The 21145-nt window shown below is 45.8% G+C and overlaps 1 protein-coding gene across 1 annotated transcript; it reads right to left on the bottom strand.

The window, feature by feature from the left end:
* Positions 1-1854: 1854 nt before the first annotated feature.
* Positions 1855-20342, bottom strand: Eloa (elongin A). The gene is made up of 11 exons (XM_041652318.1): positions 20199-20342; positions 13851-13907; positions 12379-12485; positions 9794-10982; positions 9062-9176; positions 8493-8648; positions 8294-8391; positions 6650-6830; positions 6065-6176; positions 4897-5075; positions 1855-4230 (listed from the first exon to the last, which is right to left on the bottom strand). Exons 1-11 carry the CDS (start codon positions 20271-20273, stop codon positions 4169-4171), a joined length of 2331 nt encoding a protein of 776 aa, XP_041508252.1. The 5' UTR covers positions 20274-20342; the 3' UTR covers positions 1855-4168.
* Positions 20343-21145: the final 803 nt, after the last annotated feature.

Raw genomic sequence — 21145 nt, 5'->3', positions numbered from 1 at the left:
GTCTCGAACACAGAGATCCACCTGCCTCTGCCTCCCAAGTGCTGGGATTAAAGGGTGTGCGGTCACCACCCAGCCTCAGGCTAGATCTTAACATAACCTCACGCACACTTAGAATCCCAGTGCTTGCAGGCAGGGAGGACTGGCCCCCAGGAGTGCATGTGTGTACCTTGTGTACCTGTATACACCACACACTGCCCCTTATCCCCAATAGGGCAATAGTAGGATTCTTTGTACTTCAGTTTTCTTACTCATTTTATTTAAGGTTTTTCAAGACAAGGTTTCTCTGTACCCTGATTGTACAGGAACTTACTCTGTAGACCAGGCTGGCCCTGAACAATTCACCTTCCTCTCCCTCCTGAGTGCTAAGATTAAAGGCATGGGTTTCCAATGCCTACCTAGTCCTATTTTAAAATGGAGCAGGGCATGGTGGTATATGTCTATAATCCCAGCATTTCTGAGACTGAGGTAGGAGGATCACTCAATGATTAAGGCCAACCTGAGCTACAAAAACTTTGCCTCACACTCCACCAACAAATACAAATAAAACAGAACCATGACTGACTCCCTAGGATGTATGTGAGAACAGAGTATCAGGACCAAGAGGGGCCTGGCATAATCAGCAAGATCTTTTTTTTTTTTTTTTAAGATTTATCTATTATATAAGCAGTGTTCTGGCATGTATGCCCACACACCTCTGAGCCACCTCTCCAGCCCAATCAGCAAGATCTAATATAGGTACCGGATTTCCCTAACACTGACAACTAGATCTAGTAAAGCAGAGTGGGGAGGAAAGGGAAGTCTAGACCAAGGGCCAAAAATGCCATTTGTAGGAGAGGATGGCTACAGAACTGGGTAGCTGTGAGATCCCAGTTTGATGTAGGATACACGCAGGGGGAGCCAAGTAAAGCCCTTGGTCCCTCTAACAAATGCTACAGCTTGTGCAGCTCAACAGAGCCAACACAGCAGGTTCTTACCAAGTTCTTTTTGATCTCACGATGCCAAGGGAAGATGTAGACCTACCTTTCACACTCTTGGGCTTGTAAGAGCCAAAAGGGCTCAAAGCTTGTAGTCAGGGAACCTGGGTTTCAAATACTTTTCTGTCTCTTGAAGCTATTCAACATGGCTATATGACTCCATCTCTGAATCACAGTTCCTAACAATATCATGGCGTTACTAGCTAGCCTCAGGCCTTTAAGCACAGAGAGCACCAGCCCTTACCAAGTGCTCTTTACATATTTGATGCCAAGGTTGTCTCTGAAACTGCTCTCTGGTCCTGTTCTGCTTTAGGCAGAAGCCCCGAATCCTTTAAGGCTAGGCCTATAGGGAGTGAGGGAAATCCTGAGCGAATGTGCATCACTTGACACTGGCAAGGCCACACCAAGGACTCCAGTGCATCAGAATCATAAAGATGGCAAAGGCTTTCCCAGCTGAGGCTCAGAGGATGACAGTCTTCCTCTGGTCCTAGTGTGAATGTTGACTATATACAGAAAATGTCCATCTTATCACCCTTCACCCCCTAAAGATGCTTGCTACCTTAAGACTGCTCCACTGAGATTAGCTAAACCTGCTCCCTAGTTCAGATGCACACCGTTAAGTTCGGCCTCCCTGCTCAGCTGTATAGCATAACCCCCTTCAGTTATATACGACAAACCCCCTCCCTGCTCAGCTGTATAGCATAACCCCCTTCAGTTATATACGACAAACCCCTTCCCTGCTCAGTTGTATAGCATAAATATGAGGCGCTCACAGGCGCTGAGGCAGCCCCATCAGTGTGAGCATAGCCCCCAAAACTAAAGAAGCAGGCATCTTATGATCGATATCTCTTCCCTGATAAAATGAAGAAGGCTCAGCAGGTAGAATTCTTGTTTTTTATTTAGACTTGAGTTTTTCTTTTTTGTATAACTTATCTAATTAAAATATTCATCTTGTAGTTACCACAAAAAAGTAACATAGAAAAATTGTATTTACATTTTGGGACCGAAATACAAATGAAGAGCAGGATGATGCTCACTCCTGCCTCCAAAAAAGAGAAAGAAAGCCCCTGAGAACCCCTTGTTACACCAAGGACCGCAAAGGGCTAATCTGTCATTTGTGATTTGTATGTAGTGTAACACAGAAAAAAATTGCACAAGTTTTCACAAATGCAACTAAAAATTGAACATCACTGTGTGTCTGCTTTGTGGCTATTGTGTACACTGGTGAGGGGTTGTGGAGACGATTGGCTCCCTGGGTCCCCTCACCACTCTCACCAATCATATCCCTGACACAGACACTCTTCAAGAGGTGGAAGATCTGGCTCTAAGCAAACTGGCTGCATCAGAAATCAATGTGCCAAACCAGACACTGACACCGGAGATAGACAAATCTGTGCCCTTTCTTCCCCTAGGCCTACGCACTCCAAAGAAGGGGAATTAAATCATACACAACTGAATCTAGAACAGGAAAGACGGCAATGGGAAGTCTCAGAAACAGAGCTAAGGCAGATCTGAGGTGGTCAACACCCAGAGGGGCTATTCTGAGCACCAGGTGCCTGGCTCCTGGTGCAAACGTCCCCTTGATTTCAGGTCAGAGACCTGATGGTAGATTCGAGGTCAGGCTAAGAGAGAGGTGGTATGTGAAATAAGCAATCCAGAGAAACATGCTTTACTCAATCCCAAATACAGCAATACTTGTGTCCCATGGCAACAGGCATCCTGCATGGCAATGCAGGTTTCCTGGGCTGCCTTGTCTGCAGGGTGGTTAAAAACAATGTAGACAGGAGTGATGGCACAGGTTAGCAATCTGTCCCCTCAACTTCACAGCTTCTTTCACTTGGCTTATAAACAAGCGAGTCCTACTAGCTCCATACTTTCTGACTGCAAGGAAGGAGCTGGTGCTGCCCTCTTAGTTTTCTGATCTTGCCTCCATGTCAGCTGGAAAGAGCTTCCCTCCCTTCAGAACTGGCTGGCTAGCTGGGACCAGGTTTCCCTGACTCAGTGTGGATAGTCCAGCCCCTCCCAAAGGTGGCCCTTTCCTCCTAACTCTGGCCCTCACTCAGAAGGTAGAGGGAGGGCTTCCCAGCAAGTTCTCTGCAGGACACAACGACCTGCTGTGCTCTTCCAGTCTCATGGTATTTCCTTTAAAACAAAAACAGTTTCTAACAGAGCACTACAATGTTTCAAATAATTCACTCCTAGTTCATTCATAGGGAACAAGAGAGTAAAGTGCTGGCTTTTCAGAACCCCAAAACCCACATTCAGAGCTACAAAAGCCCTGCCATGTCTGTATTTCCCGGTGGCGTAAGGAAAGGAAAAATAAGGGGTTGGGGAGGAGGGGCTAAAATACTGAACCAGAAACTAGAAATCCTAAACCTGCTTAGGTCCTATGCAAATTTGACCCAAGGCTCTGTCTTCCAGTGAGCCTTAGAACAGGGAGGAGCGTGATTTGCAGAAGATGGAAGAACTCTAGACTCTGCAAACAACCTTCCTTAGCAAACACTACTGAAGGACAGGGAAGAAAGACCCCTACCCAGAACTCTTGATGGTCTCAGAGTGAGGACTTTCTGAACAGTTACTATGTCAAGGCTCCCCTGGAGGACAGGCAGTCCAGCACTTCCTAACTCCTGGCTCCATCCATATTTGGGTTTGAAGTGACACACAAGCTTTGGGGACAACCTTTTGGACCAGTGTCTACTCAAAAGTCCTGACCTAGAACAAGACTGGCTTTTGCTAGACTCATCTAACTTTAATAAAAGACCTGGAAAATAAAATGCTAAATATACAATAGAGGGGAAAAAAGAGAGAAAAAAGAAAATTAAAAAAAATAATAAGTAAAGAAAAAAAAAAAAACAAAAAACCCCTGGGGGTACTATAAATACATCTGGGGGCAATATTTATTAATTAAAACTATGTCTTATAGTTTACAAAGATGCTAATTAGCAATAAAAGTATAATTGACCTTAAAGTCCTCAGTAAGACTGAGGCTTCATACTGTCTTCAGAAATCTGAAGTGTGCTCCAGGCAGGGTGCAGGGTTGTGGCACACAGGAAGATACCTGCAACTGTGCAGGAGTCAGAGGCCAAAAGTTCCACAAACCAAAAGATATGGGTCTTCTGTGGACATCCTCTTCTCCTGTCCCTACCATCCCTGTATTTCTGCTTCCCAGACTCCACCTCCAAGGCAAGTCCTATTTATCGTCGGGAGAATCTGTTCTTGAAAGCTTTAATTGTCTTAGCCATCATTGGGGCGATTTCTGTGAAGGAAAGGGAGGCAGTTGTTTCAGACGGGCGGCAGCACAGAAATGCACCAGTGGCTCACAGCAAAAGCCAGACTGAGTTCGCTCCCCTGGCTGTGTACCGCCCCCAACATACATGGACACGAACCATCTGCTAGTGCTGTCATAAAAATCACATCATGAGGCAGATCCTTGCTGCGACCACACTCACACACACACACGCATGCATGCATGAACGCATGCACACACGTACACACATGCGTAAGTATGTGGACACAGACATGGACACAAACAGGAACTATCTGCTAGCGCTGCAATAGAAATCACATCATGAGGCAGTTCCTTGCTGTGACCCTACAAGTACAGAACCACCACCATCCTTAACACCACAGCTCTCGAAGATCAGCTGACGTGTTCATGGTGGTTATGTCAAATCAGGAGACTTTGCTGACTATAGGGGCCATAGTCTCAAGATTTAACATTGCAACATAAACATTCAAACCAGTAAATAATACACAAACCTCCCCTAACCTCCCCCACAGCTTCCCAACAAAATTCAGATGAGCTAAATTCAAAACACCTGAGGATGGCCAGCCTGCCCTTGGCTAGTGACCTATGCCAAGTTGACAACTGTGCCAGGATCCCCACCCACCCACAGCCCTGCTTCCCATCAAAGTTGCTTACTCTTCACAGCTGGCTTCCTAGGATCATAGGAAACAGAACTGCTAGCCACTGGAGCTAAGTGGGCACTGCTGGTACTGGGCCCATCAAAGGCCAGTTCCTCGGGGCTGGAGTGGAAGCTGCTGCTGCTGTTGCTAGCAGCAACATGGCTGCTTCCTGTTGTATATGGTGCTGGCTTAATCCTGTAACACAGAACAAAGTTGCTTAGCTGGGAGCACGTGATCTGAAACAGCTGTTCTGGGTGAGCCCGGTGTGGCTCTGAGCAGTAGGCCTGATACACTGAGTTCTGGTGAAGGTTCAGAGGCAACTGTTGAGCCCATCAGTGAGAATGACAGTCTCAGCTAAACTTTGGCTGTTAAATTGTTAGTCTATAATTCGAAAATGCTGACGTGGCCTAGAATCATCTAGTCACCCTAGAAATTTATTTTGTTTTGCTGTATGTGTAAACTGTGCTCACGTGGAGGCCAGAAGTGAAGCCTGGGTGTCATTCCTTAGGAGTCACTTGGTTGTGAGACCTAGAGCTGACTGCACAGGCTAGGCTGACAGGCCAGTGATCCACTCCCAGCACTGGGATCACAGGTACACATCGTCCCATCTGTCTATCAGCATGGGTGCTGGGGATCAAACTCAGACCTCAAGTACTTCATCGGCTGAGCGATCTCCTCAACCCTAGAAATAGTTTTGTTTAAATGAGAAAAATGAAAGCGGAGGTACACTTCCTTGAACCAGGTCCTGACCTGTGTCCCTGACCAAGAAGCAGAAATAATCTATCCAGGGGCTGGAGAGATGGCTCAGCGGTTAAGAGCATTGCCTGCTCTTCCAAAGGTCCTGAGTTCAATTCCCAGCAACTACATGGTGGCTCACAACCATCTGTAATGAGGTCTGGTGCCCTCTTCTGGCCTGCAGACATACACACAGACAGAATATTGTATACATAATAAATAAATAAATATTTTAAAAAATAAATAAAAATAAATAAATAAATATTAAAAAAAAAAAAAAGAAATAATCTATCCAGGCAGCAGGCCCAGACACTGAGGGGCCAAAAGGTGGAGTGCAGACCCAGTAAGCACTCCAGAGCACGCTCTGCTGGTCTCTACCCCCAAAATAAGTCACTTCCTGTCCCCCAGTTCTCCTTCAGGAAATGACCATGCAGCAGCAGAGATCTTGCCTGACTTTCTCAGGGACAGCTGCTCCTCCAGTTCCAAACTTCTCCTGCCTTCGTCGGACATCTCGAGGTGGTTTCGCCACAGAGTTGACAAAAGCCATTTTTGCTTGTCGTCCTATGAGAAACACAACATCAATATTTACTTCTTTTTTTTTTAAAATATTTATTTATTTATTATGTATACAATATTCTGTCTGTGTGCATGCCTGCAGGCCAGGAGAGAGCACCAGACCTCATTACAAATGGTTGTGAATCACATGTGGTTGCTGGGAACTGAACTCAGGACCTCTGGAAGAGCAGGCAATGCTCTTAACCTCTGAGCCATCTCTCCAGCCCCCCAATATTTACTTCTTAAACAAAGGTTCTGCTGCCAATTTAACAATCTACAACTTTTGAAAGCCCCAAACTAGGGCTCAATCAGGCCAAGACTCTCTGCGAGCAGCCTATGGCAGAAGAAAAACCTTGCCTGCCCACGTGCAAAGAGACATTTCGAAAGGACAGTAGCCCATCTCCACCAGGTCCACTGAGACTCCGCTGCTGACTCAAGCACCCAGCTGGCTGCCCTTGCACAGCTCCCACTTCTTTTACCTTTCGGCTTATTGGCATGTGCAGACCGGATGTTGTTGGTGAGCAGGCGCAGCCGCTGCTCTCTGGCATCCTGAAGCCGCAAGTACATCTCCCGCCAGGACTCGTACTCTTCTGGTCGTTCCTCCTTAAAGTCTCGGTGACAGTGAACTTTCCATAACTGATCTGTTTCCTCAATTAATACCTGCAATCAGGCCAGGACATCATTTCGATATAAGTGCTCCTGCTTCTCTCCCTTCTGCCTAGGCATGACCCACTGCCTAACAGTTGGGGGGGGGGGGGTCTAAACAATAGTATTATAGTACTACAATTCTAAAAAAAAAAAAAAAAGGCAAATCACCAAATTAAACATATAGGTAAGTTGTAGGCACTATGCTAATCACCCTAGAACTGTGGTTCTCAACCTAATACTTCAACCCTTAATACATTTCCACATATTGTAGTGACTCCCAATCATAAAATTATTTCATTGCTACTTCATAACTGTAATTTTGCTACTATTATGGATCAGAATATAAACATCTGCTATGCAGGATATCCACTATAAGACCCTAAAAGGACTCACGATCCACAAGTTGAGAATCACTGCTCTATGGCATTGCGAATGGAGAGCTAACAGAAGACAGCTACCAACACTAGTCTTTTTCTTCAGAAATCGGTAACAACAGAGCTGGGGTAAAGTCAAAGGTTTGCCAGCAATATACCGAACTGCCATGCAAGAGGGCTACCTTGGAGGTCTTGAATAGTGAGATCAGATGAGTGTATCTGCCTTCTAGGAAGAATTCTAGAAGATTCCAAATGTCTAGCACGGGCTGTCACTTTTACTAGACACACAAGTGTCAACACTAAACAAATCTCCCTGGATCCCAGATGCTTTGTTGCCAGAATTTCCCATTTACCTTCATGACTAGGGAAAGTCAAGGGACACCTTGAAAGTGTTTTTCCCTGTGTTTGAATCCCAGCCCCCTGCTTAAGATCCCCAGAGAGCCTGGGTGGTGGTGGCGCACGCCTTTAATCCCAGCACCCAGGAGGCAGAAGCAGGAGGATCTCTGTGAGCCCGAGGCCAGTCTGGTCTACAAGAGTGTGTTTCTGGACAGGCTCTAAAGCTACAGAGAAACTGTCCCCCCTAAACAAACAAAAAGTCTCATGGGTAAAGGAAAGGAACTTGCCATACAAGCCTGTTGACCTAAGTCTGGTTCTCAAACCCATGTAAAGACAGAAGAGAAGCAGCTCCACAAAGCTGTCCTTTGACCTCTCCATACAGACAATACATGCACACACACTAATTTTTTTTTTTTTAAGGAGGTGGGCATAGGGACACACCTTTAATTTTAGCACTCGGGAGACAGTGGCAGGAGGATCTCTGTGAGGCCAGCTTGGTCTACATATTGAGTTCAGAGCAACCAGACCTTGTCTCAAAATAAAAAAAAAAAAAAAAAAAAAAAAAAAACCAACAAACAAACCAAAGAAGGATCCCAGGAGTAGGCAAAGAGCATGCTTAGTTAAAGGCCCAGATGCAAACCAAACATGCCCAGAACAGTGATCTAGTGACCTGCCCTCTGACCTGCCCTTCAGCCACATCAGACCAGAGACAAAACTGTGGAAACTCAGCCAGGAAGCTGCCCTGCTCCCACTCGGGACACTCACGTGATTGCATTCCTCTATTCGATAGAGCTGATCAGGTGTACACCTCTCCAGGACAGGTTCAAGAACAGAATAGGGGACTCCTCCCACTTCATAGATAGCTGCAGAGGAACCAGAGGTGACAAGGTGAGTGCTGAATGGCAGCCAAGCTCTCCGGTGACAAAGCCCCAGTGTGGCAATGACTTGAGAAGTGGAGACTCACAGTCGATGTTGTTCTTAAGCACCCGGATACACTGCTGGTGCAAGGTCATCATTTTGGGGAGATAGGCACACTTGGAACCTGAATACACCTGCATCTTAGAATTCATTCTGCGTCCTGTGAATCCAGCTTCTTCTTCTTCCTGGGGTGAAGAGAATGCTGTTGAAAGAGAAAAACCAGCAAGTCACAAAAGGTCTAAGTCACATGGTGAAGACTCTGAACCACATGGCAGCTCACTACCTTCTGTGACTCCAATCCCAAGAGCTCCTACATCCTCGACTACAAAGTGATTTATAGGCCAGTCAAGGCTACACAGTGAGACTCACTTAAAATATTAATAAATAGGGCTGGAGAGATGGCTCAGAGGTTAAGAGCACCGACTGCTCTTCCAGAGGTCCTGAGTTCAATTCCCAGCAACCACATGGTGGCTCACAACCATCTGTAATGAGATCTGGTGCCCTCTTCTGGCGTGCGGGCATACATGGAGGCTGAACACTGTGTACATAATAAATAAATAAATCTTTAAAAAAATAAACAAACAAACAAATAAATGTAAAGATGTCCAAAATTACCTTTTCGCTTTGGCTGGAAGGAAGAAATCAACTCGAGGGAAGGAAGGGGACGGTAGTTGCTTTGTATAGCAGGTAAGGGGATGTCTGGCAACGCTGGCAGCACATCAGTAGGGGCCTGCAAGAGACAGAGTGCGAAGCTGATCCTGTAAGCACCACGTTCTTCCCTGCGCTAATCCCTGAGTTAATCAAGCATACTGCACAGGCAGATAGAGATAGATCCAGGCTAGAGGGGGACAAAAGTCATGAATGACACCATCTAAGTCAAGAAACAAATGTATAACTGGGTGGTGGTGGTGCATGCCTTTAATCCCAGCACTCGGGAGGCAGAGGCAGGTGATCTCTGTGAGTTCGAAGCCAGCCTGACCTACAGATCAAGATCTAGGACAGCCAGGGCTACACAGGCAAAACCTATCTCGAGCTCGTCACCACCCAAATAAATAAGTAAACGATAAAATGTAGATAGGACAACTAGTCCTTGAAGAAAATTTTTTGAGGTGCTAAGAAGTAAATGTAGGACCCCACACTCTTGGCGAGCCCTGTACTACTGAGCTACCTACCTCCTCAGCCCACAATAAGTCTTGGGTAGCATCCATGCTAGCAACTAGTGAGGCCCAGAACATATTCCTACCACTCGAAACTCACTTGGCCAAATGCCAGCAAGCCAGGCGGCATGGCAGTGGCTCTGTGCACTCAGCAGGCTAGGCGCTGGGTGGCAGCAGTTACCTTTCTTACCTTTCGAGACCTGGGAGGCTCAGCTCCCACTGGCTGCGACTTCTCGGACTTGTTTTCATTGACCTTGGGCAATTTCTGAACTGAGTTCAAGTTTTTACTAACGCTTTTGGAGTCCTTTTTTTTAAGTCCTTTTTCTCCAAGTGCTGTGGTTGAGGGTTTCACAACCTTCTTCTTTTTCTTGCGAGGCTGGTCATAGCTGAGGTATGACTCAAAGGACATGGTGGGCTGCTCAAAGTCATCATCCACCTCCGGCTCCTCTACTTTAGGGAGCGAGGCTGGTGACTTTCGATCCGAGTTAGATCTTCCTTTTCCCTCCGGGGTCTTCAGGCTGTTAGGAGCTTTCTCTTTTGCTTTGAGCAGCAGGTCCCCTGTCCCCCGCCCCGAGTCTAAGCCATCTGCACTCGGCTTGTTCCTGTCTGCCTTGCTCTTCTCGGAGTCCTTGTGTTTGGGCTTTCTAAAGTGGTTTTCTGAAACAGCCTCTGAGGCAGGTGAAAACTTCTTGAGACTATTGCTCTCTCTGTCCTTCTCTTTCTTGGCAACACTAGAGGGCGGCTTCCCCTTGGCACTGTCCCCTGAGAGCAGCCTTCGGTTCTCCTCTTTGGAAGAGGCCTTGTGTGATGATTTCTCTCTGCCCAGGGCAGAGCCCTTCTCATCACCCCTGGCATCCACAGGCCGTTTCTCCTTGTGGGAAGATTTGTGCTCCTTGTTTTGGCTTACAGCCCCTTTCCCCTGGTGCTCACCCAAGTGTCGTTCTTGACTAGCTCCTAGTCTGTCCTGAAAGGTATTACTGTGGACTTTTCCAGGCTTCTGGTGTGAAATGATGGGCTCATGGTCCTCCTCTGGCGACCTATAGTGGTCGGTGTACATTTGATGTGGACTGGAAGGTGGGGGGGATTGAACATGGCCATAGTCAGAAGACTCAGGGTCTGAAGAATATGGTGGTGACACTCTGTGACACCTCTTTCTTTCATCCCTCCTCTCGTGACTGTGAGCCACTTTGTGAGGCCTTTCAGGCTCAGAGAGTTTCTTGTGTTTTTTCTGCCTGTGCTCAGGACTGTAGGACCGGCTGCCAGAGGCTTTCCAACTTTCCTGGTAGTCCCCCTCCACTTCCTCCACCCGCTGAAGAGCATCTCGGGGGCGCTTTCGGGAACTGCTCTTCTCCAAATCCTGATCCTCAGCTTCATTGTTTCTAAGATAAAAGCAAAAGCAGAAGGAAATCTCAGCATAAGCCTCTCTAGATAAAATCACAGACCCTGACGTTAAACGTGGAGGGTAAATCTATAATCCTAATATTTGGGAAGTGAGGACAGGAGGATCAGAAGTTCAAGGCCATCCTCTGCTACAAGGGACTGGCTCAGCCAGGTGGTGATGGCACGTGCCTTTAACCCCAGCACTCAGGGAGGCAGAGGCCAGCCTGGTCTACAGAGTGATTTCTAGGGCATCCAGGACTATACAGAAAAACCTGTCTCAAAAAACAAAAAACAAAAAACAAAAAACAAAAAAAAGGAGAGACCACTCACCACAAAATAAAATAACAAAAGTCAGGCCAATAGTGGTAGCTCATAACTATAACCCCAGGATCAATGAGACTAAGATAGGACTGTTGAGGAATCAGATGTTCAAGGTCATCCTGTTCCATAGTACTTTTTAGGCTAGATTGAGTCACAAAATGAGATCCTGTCTAAAGAAAGATATTAAGGTCAGCCTGACAGCTCAACAGGCGAAAATACTTGTCATGCAAGGCTGGTGACCTGTGTCCAATCTCATGGTGGCAGAAAAGAACTGACTCTCAAAAGCTAGAGCATATACCCACCCCGCCCCCCCATAATAAACAGAAAGAACAACCAAAGGATATAGTTCAGTGGTAAGATAACGTGCTTAGTATGTGAGAGACCCTGGACTCAATCCGCAGCACCAAATCCTCAAACAAAACAAAAAATACCTAACAAAATGTTAATGTTTATCATTAAAAAAGAACTGTATACCCAGGCATGATGGTACATGCCTTTGATCCCAGCACTCAGAGAGGCAAGCAGATGTGAAGTCAAGGCCAGCCTGGCCTACAGAGTTCCACCAGGGTCATAGAGAGAGACTCAGTCTTAAAAAAAAAAAAAAAGCAAAAACATGGTAAGAAAAAAATATGTGATTCCATTTTTACTTCTTATTTGATAGGTAGCATGCCCTGTGCACATCTGGAGATCCGAGGATAATCTTTGGGACCCAGACCTCTCCTTTCACCATATAGGTACCAAGGACAAACTCAGGTTGGTAGTAGGTAGCAGGTGACCCACAGGGCCATCTCCTTGGTCCCTAAGGAATTTTGATTCGTTTTTTGTTGTTGCTGTTGTTGTTGTTTTGCTTGTTTTGTCTTTTGAAACAGGGTTTCTCTGTGTATCCCTGGCTGTCCTGTAACTCAGATTGCCAGTCTCTTAAGTGCTGGGATTAAAGGCATGAGCCATTTTGATTGTTAATATTTTATTGTATATTCTACAATAGCCTACAATAATTATGGGTTATTTTTATACTTGAAGCATTATAGTTATTTGATATAAGAAGCAGAACAAGCAAAGAAGAAACATTCTTACCGCTCTACAGGAACCAACTTCTTCCATTGGGCCACCAAGTCTCTGGCAAAGTTCCCCACTTGTTCATGCTTTCGAAAGCTGTTTACTGTTTTCCCTACCCCAGTCTCCTACAAATTTAACAAAGGAATTGATTGAGGGTTCTGAAACTAAGGGTATATTTTTCTAAAGAAATAAGGCCTCCCCTTTGAGAAAAGGAACAAGCAAATACTTCCCTATTAAAATGCCTTCTAAGCCTTACACTAAATTACTTTGTTGCCTATGCCCAAAGATCTGAGTCTAAGTAATAAAGCTCACAGAGTTAGAGAAGTGTGTCATTCAAAACATCCCAGAACCGTAACAATGTAACAAGGAGGGGAGGCAGTGGACCCTGGGCTTAAGATCCTGCATGCCCTATACGAGTCAGTGTTCATCACAACCCCTAGAGGTAGGAAGTAATCAGCCTCACTGTACAGAGGCCCAGCCAGAGTTAGATTTGATTTTCTTCTTAAAAACAGGGTTTCACTCTGTACACCAGGCTAGACAAAGGCACACGGAACCATGCCTGCCTAGAAGTTGGACTAGAATTTAGGAGTAGTAAATATCAAAGCCAATGTTCTTTTTATATTTTGTTTTGTTTTTGTTTTTCAAGACAGGTTTTTTTCTGTGTGTAGCCCTGGTTATCTTGTAACTCTCTCTGTAGATCAGGCTGGCCTTGAACTCACAGAGATCCTCCTGCCTCTGTTTCCCCAGTGCTGGGATTAAAGGCGAGTGCCACCATGCTTGGTTCCTTAGTAAGCACTCTTAACCACCCATGCACCTCATCTATCTAAATTCTGAACTGAGGGCTAGAGTGATGGCTTTGCAGTTAAGAGCAATTACTGCTCTTGCTGAAAACAGGAATTCAATCAGCACCCATATTAGGTAGCTCACAATTAATTGCCTGTAACTTTAGTTCCAGTCAGTCTGAGGTCCTGTGGCCACTTTGGGCATTTAAACACATAATACTCAAAGTTACTCAGGTACAAAGTAAAAGAATAAATTTTTAAATTTTGGACTAAAATCCATATAACAGAAATGGAAGTGTAGCTCAGCTGAGAACGCTTTTCTATCATCTGTAACATCCTGGGCTTGTTCTACAGCACACCTGTCCACCTTAACACATGACATAAAATTCACCATCTTAAAGTACATAGTGATTTCTAGAACATTCCTCATACTGAGCAATAATTACCATCACCTAACTTCAGAACACAAAAAGAAGCGCTGTTCCTCCCAACTCCCTCAGCCCCTAACAACCATGCACTTTACCTACTTTCTAACTTTGCCGTTGCCTATTCCAGACATCTCATAAGAACAGACTCAGACAGTGTACAATGTTTTGTGTCTCGCTTCTTTAGCTCGTAAAGCCTATCCTCGAAATCTCCCTCTACCCTTCTCTGGTGGGAAACATTTGCAATATAGTCAGGTAATATTTACAGTTACAAAAGTCTTACCACAAGAATGTCTACTGTGATAGGCAAGATGGAAAGTTTCTTCAAATATTTCAAGAGCTGCAAAGAGAATAAAACAAAATATTAATTTCTATAGTCATAACCGTCTTCTCTGGAGCAGATGAGACTATCTGATGGTGAAACCCTTTACAGTAACAACTATGGGTGTATGATCTTACAAGTGTGAGACAACACAGTGGAACAAGGTAACTTTATAGTAACAACTATGGGTGTATGATCTTACAAGTGTGAGACACAGTGGAACAAGGTAACTTTATAGTAACAACTATGGGTGTATGATCTTACAAGTGTAAGACACAGTGGAACAAGGTAACTTTTGTCTATGGTTTTAGAGTCTGTGCTTTTTAAAAAAAAAATAGATTTTTTTTTTTTTTTTTTTTTTTTTTTTTTGCTGAGTAGTGATGGCGCACACCTTTAATCCTGGAGGCAGAGTCTGGCAGATGTCTGTGAGTTCAAGGCCAGCCTGGTCTACAGAATGAGTTCCAGAACAGCCAGAGCTACACAGAGAAAACCTGTCTAAAAACAAACAAACAAATAAGTGTGTGTGTGTGTGTGTGTGTTTGAGCACATATGTGTATGTCTGTGGAGGTCAGAGAACAACCTTAAAAATTACCAAGCTGGGCATGGTAATGCATACCTTTAATTATATATAGCACTAGGTGAGAAGCAGTGGTCAGCCTGGTCTACATAGGAACCCTGTGTCAAAAATCAAGCAATCACTCACTGCCTACCTCCTTTGATACCAGGTCTATCACTAATTAGGCTAGGCTCACTGATCCATGAATCCCCAGGTTCCTGTCTCTGCCTCTCCAACACTCAAATAAGAGCGCAACACCATGCCCAGCATTTTTACATGGATACAGGTGATTGAACTCAAACCCTAATGCTTCTGAAGTAAGCATGTTACCAAATGAGTTATATCTTCCCAAGTCTTCTTCTGTGGCTTTCAGTTGATTCTAATACTAGAAATTGAACCTATTTGTTTACCCATGTTGACAAGTGCTTTATCACCCAGCCTTCTCTTCACTTTTAGAGACAATGTCTCACTAGCTTGCTCAGGTATGGTCTTGACTTCTGAGCTTCCTGCCTTCGTTTTTGAATAGGGATTACAGGAATCTTGCTACTAGACCTAGCTAGAGTCTGTGGTTTCAACTGCTTTCCTTCTCCAAGGAAAGAAAGAGGCAGAGAAGAGAATTAAAACTCACTAACTGGGAATGGAGAGATAGCTCAATGGTTAAGAGCACTGGCTGCTCTTCCAGAGGACCTGGGTTTGATTCTCAGTACCCACATGGCAGTTCAAATGACCTCATCTGTAACTCCAGTTCCAGGGGATCCAATACCCTCTTCTAGTCTCCAAGAGCAGCAGACATGCATGAAGTACATAGACATTCATGCAAGCACAACACCCATACACATAAAACAAAAATTTTAAACCCTTGCTAACTGGCCTGGTATTCATGTCTATAATCCCAGCATTTAGGAAACTGAGGCAGGAGGAACACCATGAATTCAAAGGTCACCTGGGTTTCAGAGAATGATCCCACCCCTCCCCACAAAAACAACCAAATAAAGCCGCCAGCAACTATTACTTTGGAGAGGATTGTAAAAGCTTAGGGAAATGACCCAGAACTTGATAGGATGGGAAGCAGAACAAGGACTCCACAGGAACAGAGTCCTACCTACAAGCCTCCTCAAGAGCTGCAGTGCTAGCACAAGTGTTTTCAACACAAATGGGAAGCCAAGATCAATCTCGGGTTGCTGGAGTCAGAGCTTTAAGGCTAATGATGATCAAACATGCCTGGGTAGATCAGAAAGATCTGGGTTTGCCCATTTCCTTTCTAAAGTCTCTAAAACTAGGTCAAAACTGGTAGGACAAAGCTCAAAATGGAGTCAGAGGCAGGTTGTCTTAGCTGATCTCTTGTCTGATTTTGTGCAAGTCAGTAACCTCCCTGAACCTTAGTTACTTCATCTGCAAATCTCCGTCTGCTGCACAGGCTGTGACGATTTACTGAGACAAACCATGTGCTTAGTCATGGTGTCTCCAACACTATAAAATTAAACATGTCCACCCCTAATCATTTCATTCATCAACCAACAGCTCTTTCCATGTCCGACTCTTGATCCTGGACCAGACACTGCTCAGTCAATTCCTACTTACTTTATTTCTACGAAAGTCAGGATTGCCCAAGCCTTTTTCTAAGAATATAAACACTTTCCATACCGGGAGTGTAGCAAAGTACAAGCAGCGTAGAACTGATAACTGAGCCAGCTGCAGCAGTACACCCTTATGATCCCAGCACCCAGAGTTGGATGCTAGCCTGGGCTACATTTGAATACCAGGCCAGCTACATGGCAAACCCTCACTCAAAAAGCCAAAATATGGGACATGAGAGACAGGGCAGTGGTTAAAAGCACTTGCTCTTCCAGAGAATCCAAGCTCAGTTCCCAGAACCATCTGGCAGTTCATAGCCACCTGTTACTCCAGCCTTAGGGCACCTGTTGCCCTCCTCTGGCTTTCTACCCACATGCATGTGTACAAACAAACATGCAGATATACACATATGTGCCTAAAAATTTTAATTTTAAAAAAGCCAAACAGGGTTTAAGACATGGCCCCAAAGCTAAGAGCACTGGCTACTCTTTCAGAGGACCTGGGATCAATTTTTCACAACTGTTTGTAACTCAAGTTCCATAGGATTCAATGCCCTCTGCAGGCCTCCATAGGCATCAGGCACACATCTGAAACTAATACTCATAAAAAATAAAAATAAACACTTTTAAGAAGCCAAAATAAAAAAATCGATAACTAGCTGCCTTTACATTTAAATAATAGACAGCAAGATATTTTCTTCCTTCTTTGAAGTTCAGGCTGTAATTGGTATGCCGTATCACTACAAGGTGGGGCAGCAAGTATGTTTTTCTGGTCATTCTACTTCCATAATTACTTAACATGGTCTCTAGGCAGAACAATTGGATCACAGGTGACAATCTTGTTTGACTGGGAATAAGAGGCCCTGTGGTGTATCTTGGGAGTATGAAACTTAATGGAGTAAAAACTGTACTCAAACTCCAACTCCTCCATGGTCCAACTCAGGAAAGAGCATACGGGCATTTCTTGTCACATAAAGTGCAAAGGTTAAAGTCAATTCACATTTCCTGAAAGGGAAATCTGAAAATATTGAAAAGAGTTAAGATAGGTGGTTCTTCTCTAATGTGAATCCCTAGAAGGGGAACATTTATATACCGTTCACGGTGTGCCGGTATCATGCTAAGTTTGTCTCATTTGACCCTGTCTAGTGGGTATTATTCTCCTATTTTATCCATATTGAAGCTGGGCCAAGTGAGGTTTCAAAGCTTGCCTAGCGAGCCAAGAAACACCTAAGATAAAAAGGGAGCATATATCTAACTCATGCACTGAGCACTTAAAATGAAAGAAGAAAGCAGGCACTCTTCTCCAGTACCATGCTCACAGTGACAGCTTACAGTCCACAAGGCAGAGGCGGTCACAAGGACACAGAGTTATAGGACCTCTACGCAGTCAACATAGAAGGGTGGAGCCAGAAGTCACAGAGGATGTGTTCATCTCAAGGCTTAGCACTAACTGGCAAAATGAGAGTTGCTTGTCTTTTGCCTTGGGGCTAGTAGACAAAATGAAAACTCCGGAGACTTTCAAGCTGATTTGGTCCAATGTAAGGGAAAAAGAACTTCACCATCTCCAGTTTTTAGTAAATTCCAAAAAGACTGAAGCACTAACAAGGGGAAAGCACTATGGGTTGTGTTGTCAACCAAGTAGCATCTGTGGAGCCAGCGAGAACTGGTAACAGATGACTGAGCCGAGGGTCTGGGCCTCCTGCCCACTGCTTCCACCCTTAAAGCCAATGAGGTTCTCAGCAGTGACCTCTAGTTCTCTACCGATCTGTGAGCTTCATAGTTTCACACTGAAAACTCAACAGAAGACTGCTAACTTTATCAATCACGAAAACCATTTCTGATTCCATAGTAAGAAAAAAAGCTAATAGTCTCTCCTAGCACCTTCTTTATCAAGTGAGCCTACACCTTGGATAAATGTGGAGTGGATAGATATTTATATTTACATTTAAAACACCAAAGTCCAATAGTAGGAGTCCCAGAAACACGGTGTGGACTCAGCCTTGGCTAATGATGGTCTGGAAGATTTGGTTGCGAATTCGGTCTTGCTCTATAATCATCTCGCCGTCTCCAGAACCCGTGAGAGCTTGCTGTGTTAAAGGAGTCTGTAAAGCCAGTACGCCAGCTTGCAATTTTCCCTCTGCACTCCGCTTGTTTCTGAATGTCAACAATCAGACCCTTTGCAAAGCGGTCTCAATATTTTCCTCTTTCCTCACCTTCCTAGTGCTCTCTTCGTGACACATTCAGTTCTCCCTCCCCAGTGGATACAGAACCCAGGAGCCCAAGTAGTTACACCCCCAGCCCCAAGGTAATTTTCTAGTTAGGAAAAGAAAAGTCAGATATGGCTTTCAGTAGTAGAACACTTGTCTGCTAGTGTTAGCACACAAGTCCCTGGGCGCAGATGCCAGCACCACAGAACCGCCACCAAATGACAACAACAAAAACACCAAATACCTTTTGAAAAACATTCCTAGTAGTTCAAGAAAACTTTTTTTTTTTTTTTTTTTTTTTTTTTTTTTTTTGGTTTTTCAAGACAGAGTTTCTTTGTAGCCTTGGAGCCTGTCTTGGAACTCACTCTGTAGACCAAGCTGGCCTCAAATTCAGAGATCCGCCTGCCTCTGCCTCCCGAGTGCTGGGATTAAAGGCATGTGCCACCACCACCAGGCAAGAAAACCTACTTAAACTTTCCCTAACTCGAAATTTCAAGCACAACTAGAAAGATCATTTCAAAATTTAAATTCTAATGGGGGGGGGGACCCTATAGATAGTATATGGAGTTGTTTTTTGTTTTTGTTTTTTTTTAATCTAATGGGAAAATGCCCAAATGAGGATGGTTACTTTAAGGTCACTGACAAATATTACAGTGTACTGGTACTTGAAAATAATGACCATTAGATACCCACAGAGGGTTATTGTAAAAAGAAACTGTAAATGTTTGACCGAAGGTACCAAAGCCTCCATAGAAAGTGAGACAAAAGACAATAGAAAACATTAAGTTTTCACTAATTAAGAACATAGCTTCCTGAAGAAGTGTATTTCCGAACCGAAGGAATGGAGTAGGCCACGCGATGGTGGTGCACGCCTTTAATCTCAGCACTCAGAGGCAGAGGCAGGCGGGTTTCTGTGAGTTTGAGACCAACTTGGTCTACAGAGTGAGTTTCAGGACTGGCTCCATAGCTACTGAGAAACCCTGTCTTGAGAAAGAAAAAGAAAAAAAAAAAAGTGGCCTGGTGGTGAAATGTAGCAACTTTCAAAAAACGGAAAAACCTCTCTGGGACCCGCTAGGAACAAGAAGAGTAAATGGGGCCCTTGACTGGAAATTCTGAAAGATGGCGATTAACACAGAGCACTTGGGTCCCCCTGGCATTTCAGGAAGAAAATAGAGACAGGCGGAGCAAAGACCTCCCCTAAAGCCCAGACCTGGTGCTGAATGGGAACCTAGATTGCACTTAGAAGCCCGCTGCCTCCCTCCACTACTTCCTCGTCCACTCAGCTCGCTGAAGACTTCGCCTTTTAGGAACCGCGGGTCCAGGCGAAAATGCTGACAAGCAATGTCACACCCTTCGGTACGTGCATCCAGAGACTTCAATGATCACTATTCTAACGCCCATCATAACGTCTCCTAGACCCCGGAGAAGCCGAGTCACCGGGAGACCAGGAGTGGAAACAATGTATTTAAAGTAATAGTTTCTAACAGAAGCAACAAAGTAGTTAAGTGCAATTAAACGTGGTTTCTCCGGGCTGGCTGTTCCCACCTTTCCGTAAGTCAGAGCCGTGTAATACTCTCACGCCTGGCCCAGGAGCAGAGCTCGAAAACCCAAGGCTTTCCTCGTTTTCTCGGTTAAAGGACAGAGAGGAGAGCGGGGGTCGTCGCGCCGCTGAACGGCGGAGCCACAGGACCCCAGCCAGCCGGACAGCGTCGCTCGGCTGAGACGGAGAAACAGCTGGCGCGGCTGCCCGAGCCCCGGGAAAGCCGCCAGGCCAGGCCGCCCGTGCCCCCCTCGAGTCTTCAGCACCCAGCCGGGACGCGCCCGCCGGCTGCGAACCCTCCGCTACCCCGCGCCGCTCCGCGGGGCCTGGCTCCGGGTCCAACGAGGACCCAGGCTCACCCGGCCCGCGACCGTTACCGGGCCCGCGCCCAGCCCAACGCCCGCCCGCACCTTCGGCCCGCCCGCCGCTCACCTTCTTAGGGTCGGGGTTCGTGGCCAGGCGCGCCTGCAGCTTCTCCACAACTTGGAGCGCCGACTCCGCCGCCATCGCTGTCACTGGCGCGGCCTCCTCGCCGGAACTGGGCTCGCGTCGCGTCCTCGGGCCGCAACTCCGCCCTCCGTGCGGCCCCGGCGGAGACGGAAGCGCGAATGGTCCCTTCCGGGCCTCCGCTGGGGGGCGTGTGGGGACGGCCTGAGGACCTGCCCCCGCGCCAGACCACGCCCACATGCTCTCCGCGATCCGCCCTGCTCGACCCCGGCAGCAGGCCACGCCCCCGACACGCCCAGCCCAGAGCCACGCCGCCAGCCTCGCCCCCAGATTTTGCACCCCTGGCACAGGCGCTGAAATCTGCCAGCCTAACTCCGGCCTAACTCCTCCAGCGCACAGCCTTCCCGGTCCTGCCGCGAGCCACACCCTCATTTACACCTGACGGTGGTGTCAGTGCTTGGCTCCGTGGTCCCATCCCGGGACCCTTGGAATGGAAGGAGAGAACAGACTCCTGTAAATTATCTGACTTCCACCTAAAAGCTGTGACACACACCCACACAATTAAAAAATTTAAAGTAACTTAACGGTATTGTAATTTTGGTAAAGAGAAACGCAGACTGGTTTTAAGACAGTTTGAAACACTGGAAGCAAAAATAACAAAAAGATACATTAATCTATCTAGCATCTTGTCTTCTACAGCAGAAAGCAGTCCTGTTTTCTAGTTGTTCAAGTGCCATTCTTATGCTAAGTGGGAGATGCTGGTTCTGGGGGTATCTCTTCAGACCTCTCCAGCCCTGAGCTCCACCACTCTCTCAGAAAGAGGCATCACCTGAACTTGCTTGGATGGTGAGAATAAAGAACACAGGGTTGAGGCAGTGACAACCTGAGCTGCAGGTGCTGAGTTCACAATGGCTTCTGGTCCTTAGGAAAAC

The sequence above is a fragment of the Microtus oregoni genome, unplaced genomic scaffold (assembly GCF_018167655.1).
Source record: "Microtus oregoni isolate MIOR12 unplaced genomic scaffold, Mior012 000005F_ref0000423, whole genome shotgun sequence".
In the NCBI taxonomy this organism is placed as follows: Eukaryota; Metazoa; Chordata; class Mammalia; order Rodentia; family Cricetidae; genus Microtus; species Microtus oregoni.
Note: the sequence above shows the minus strand (reverse complement) of the source record. Positions and strands in the feature narration are given on the sequence as shown.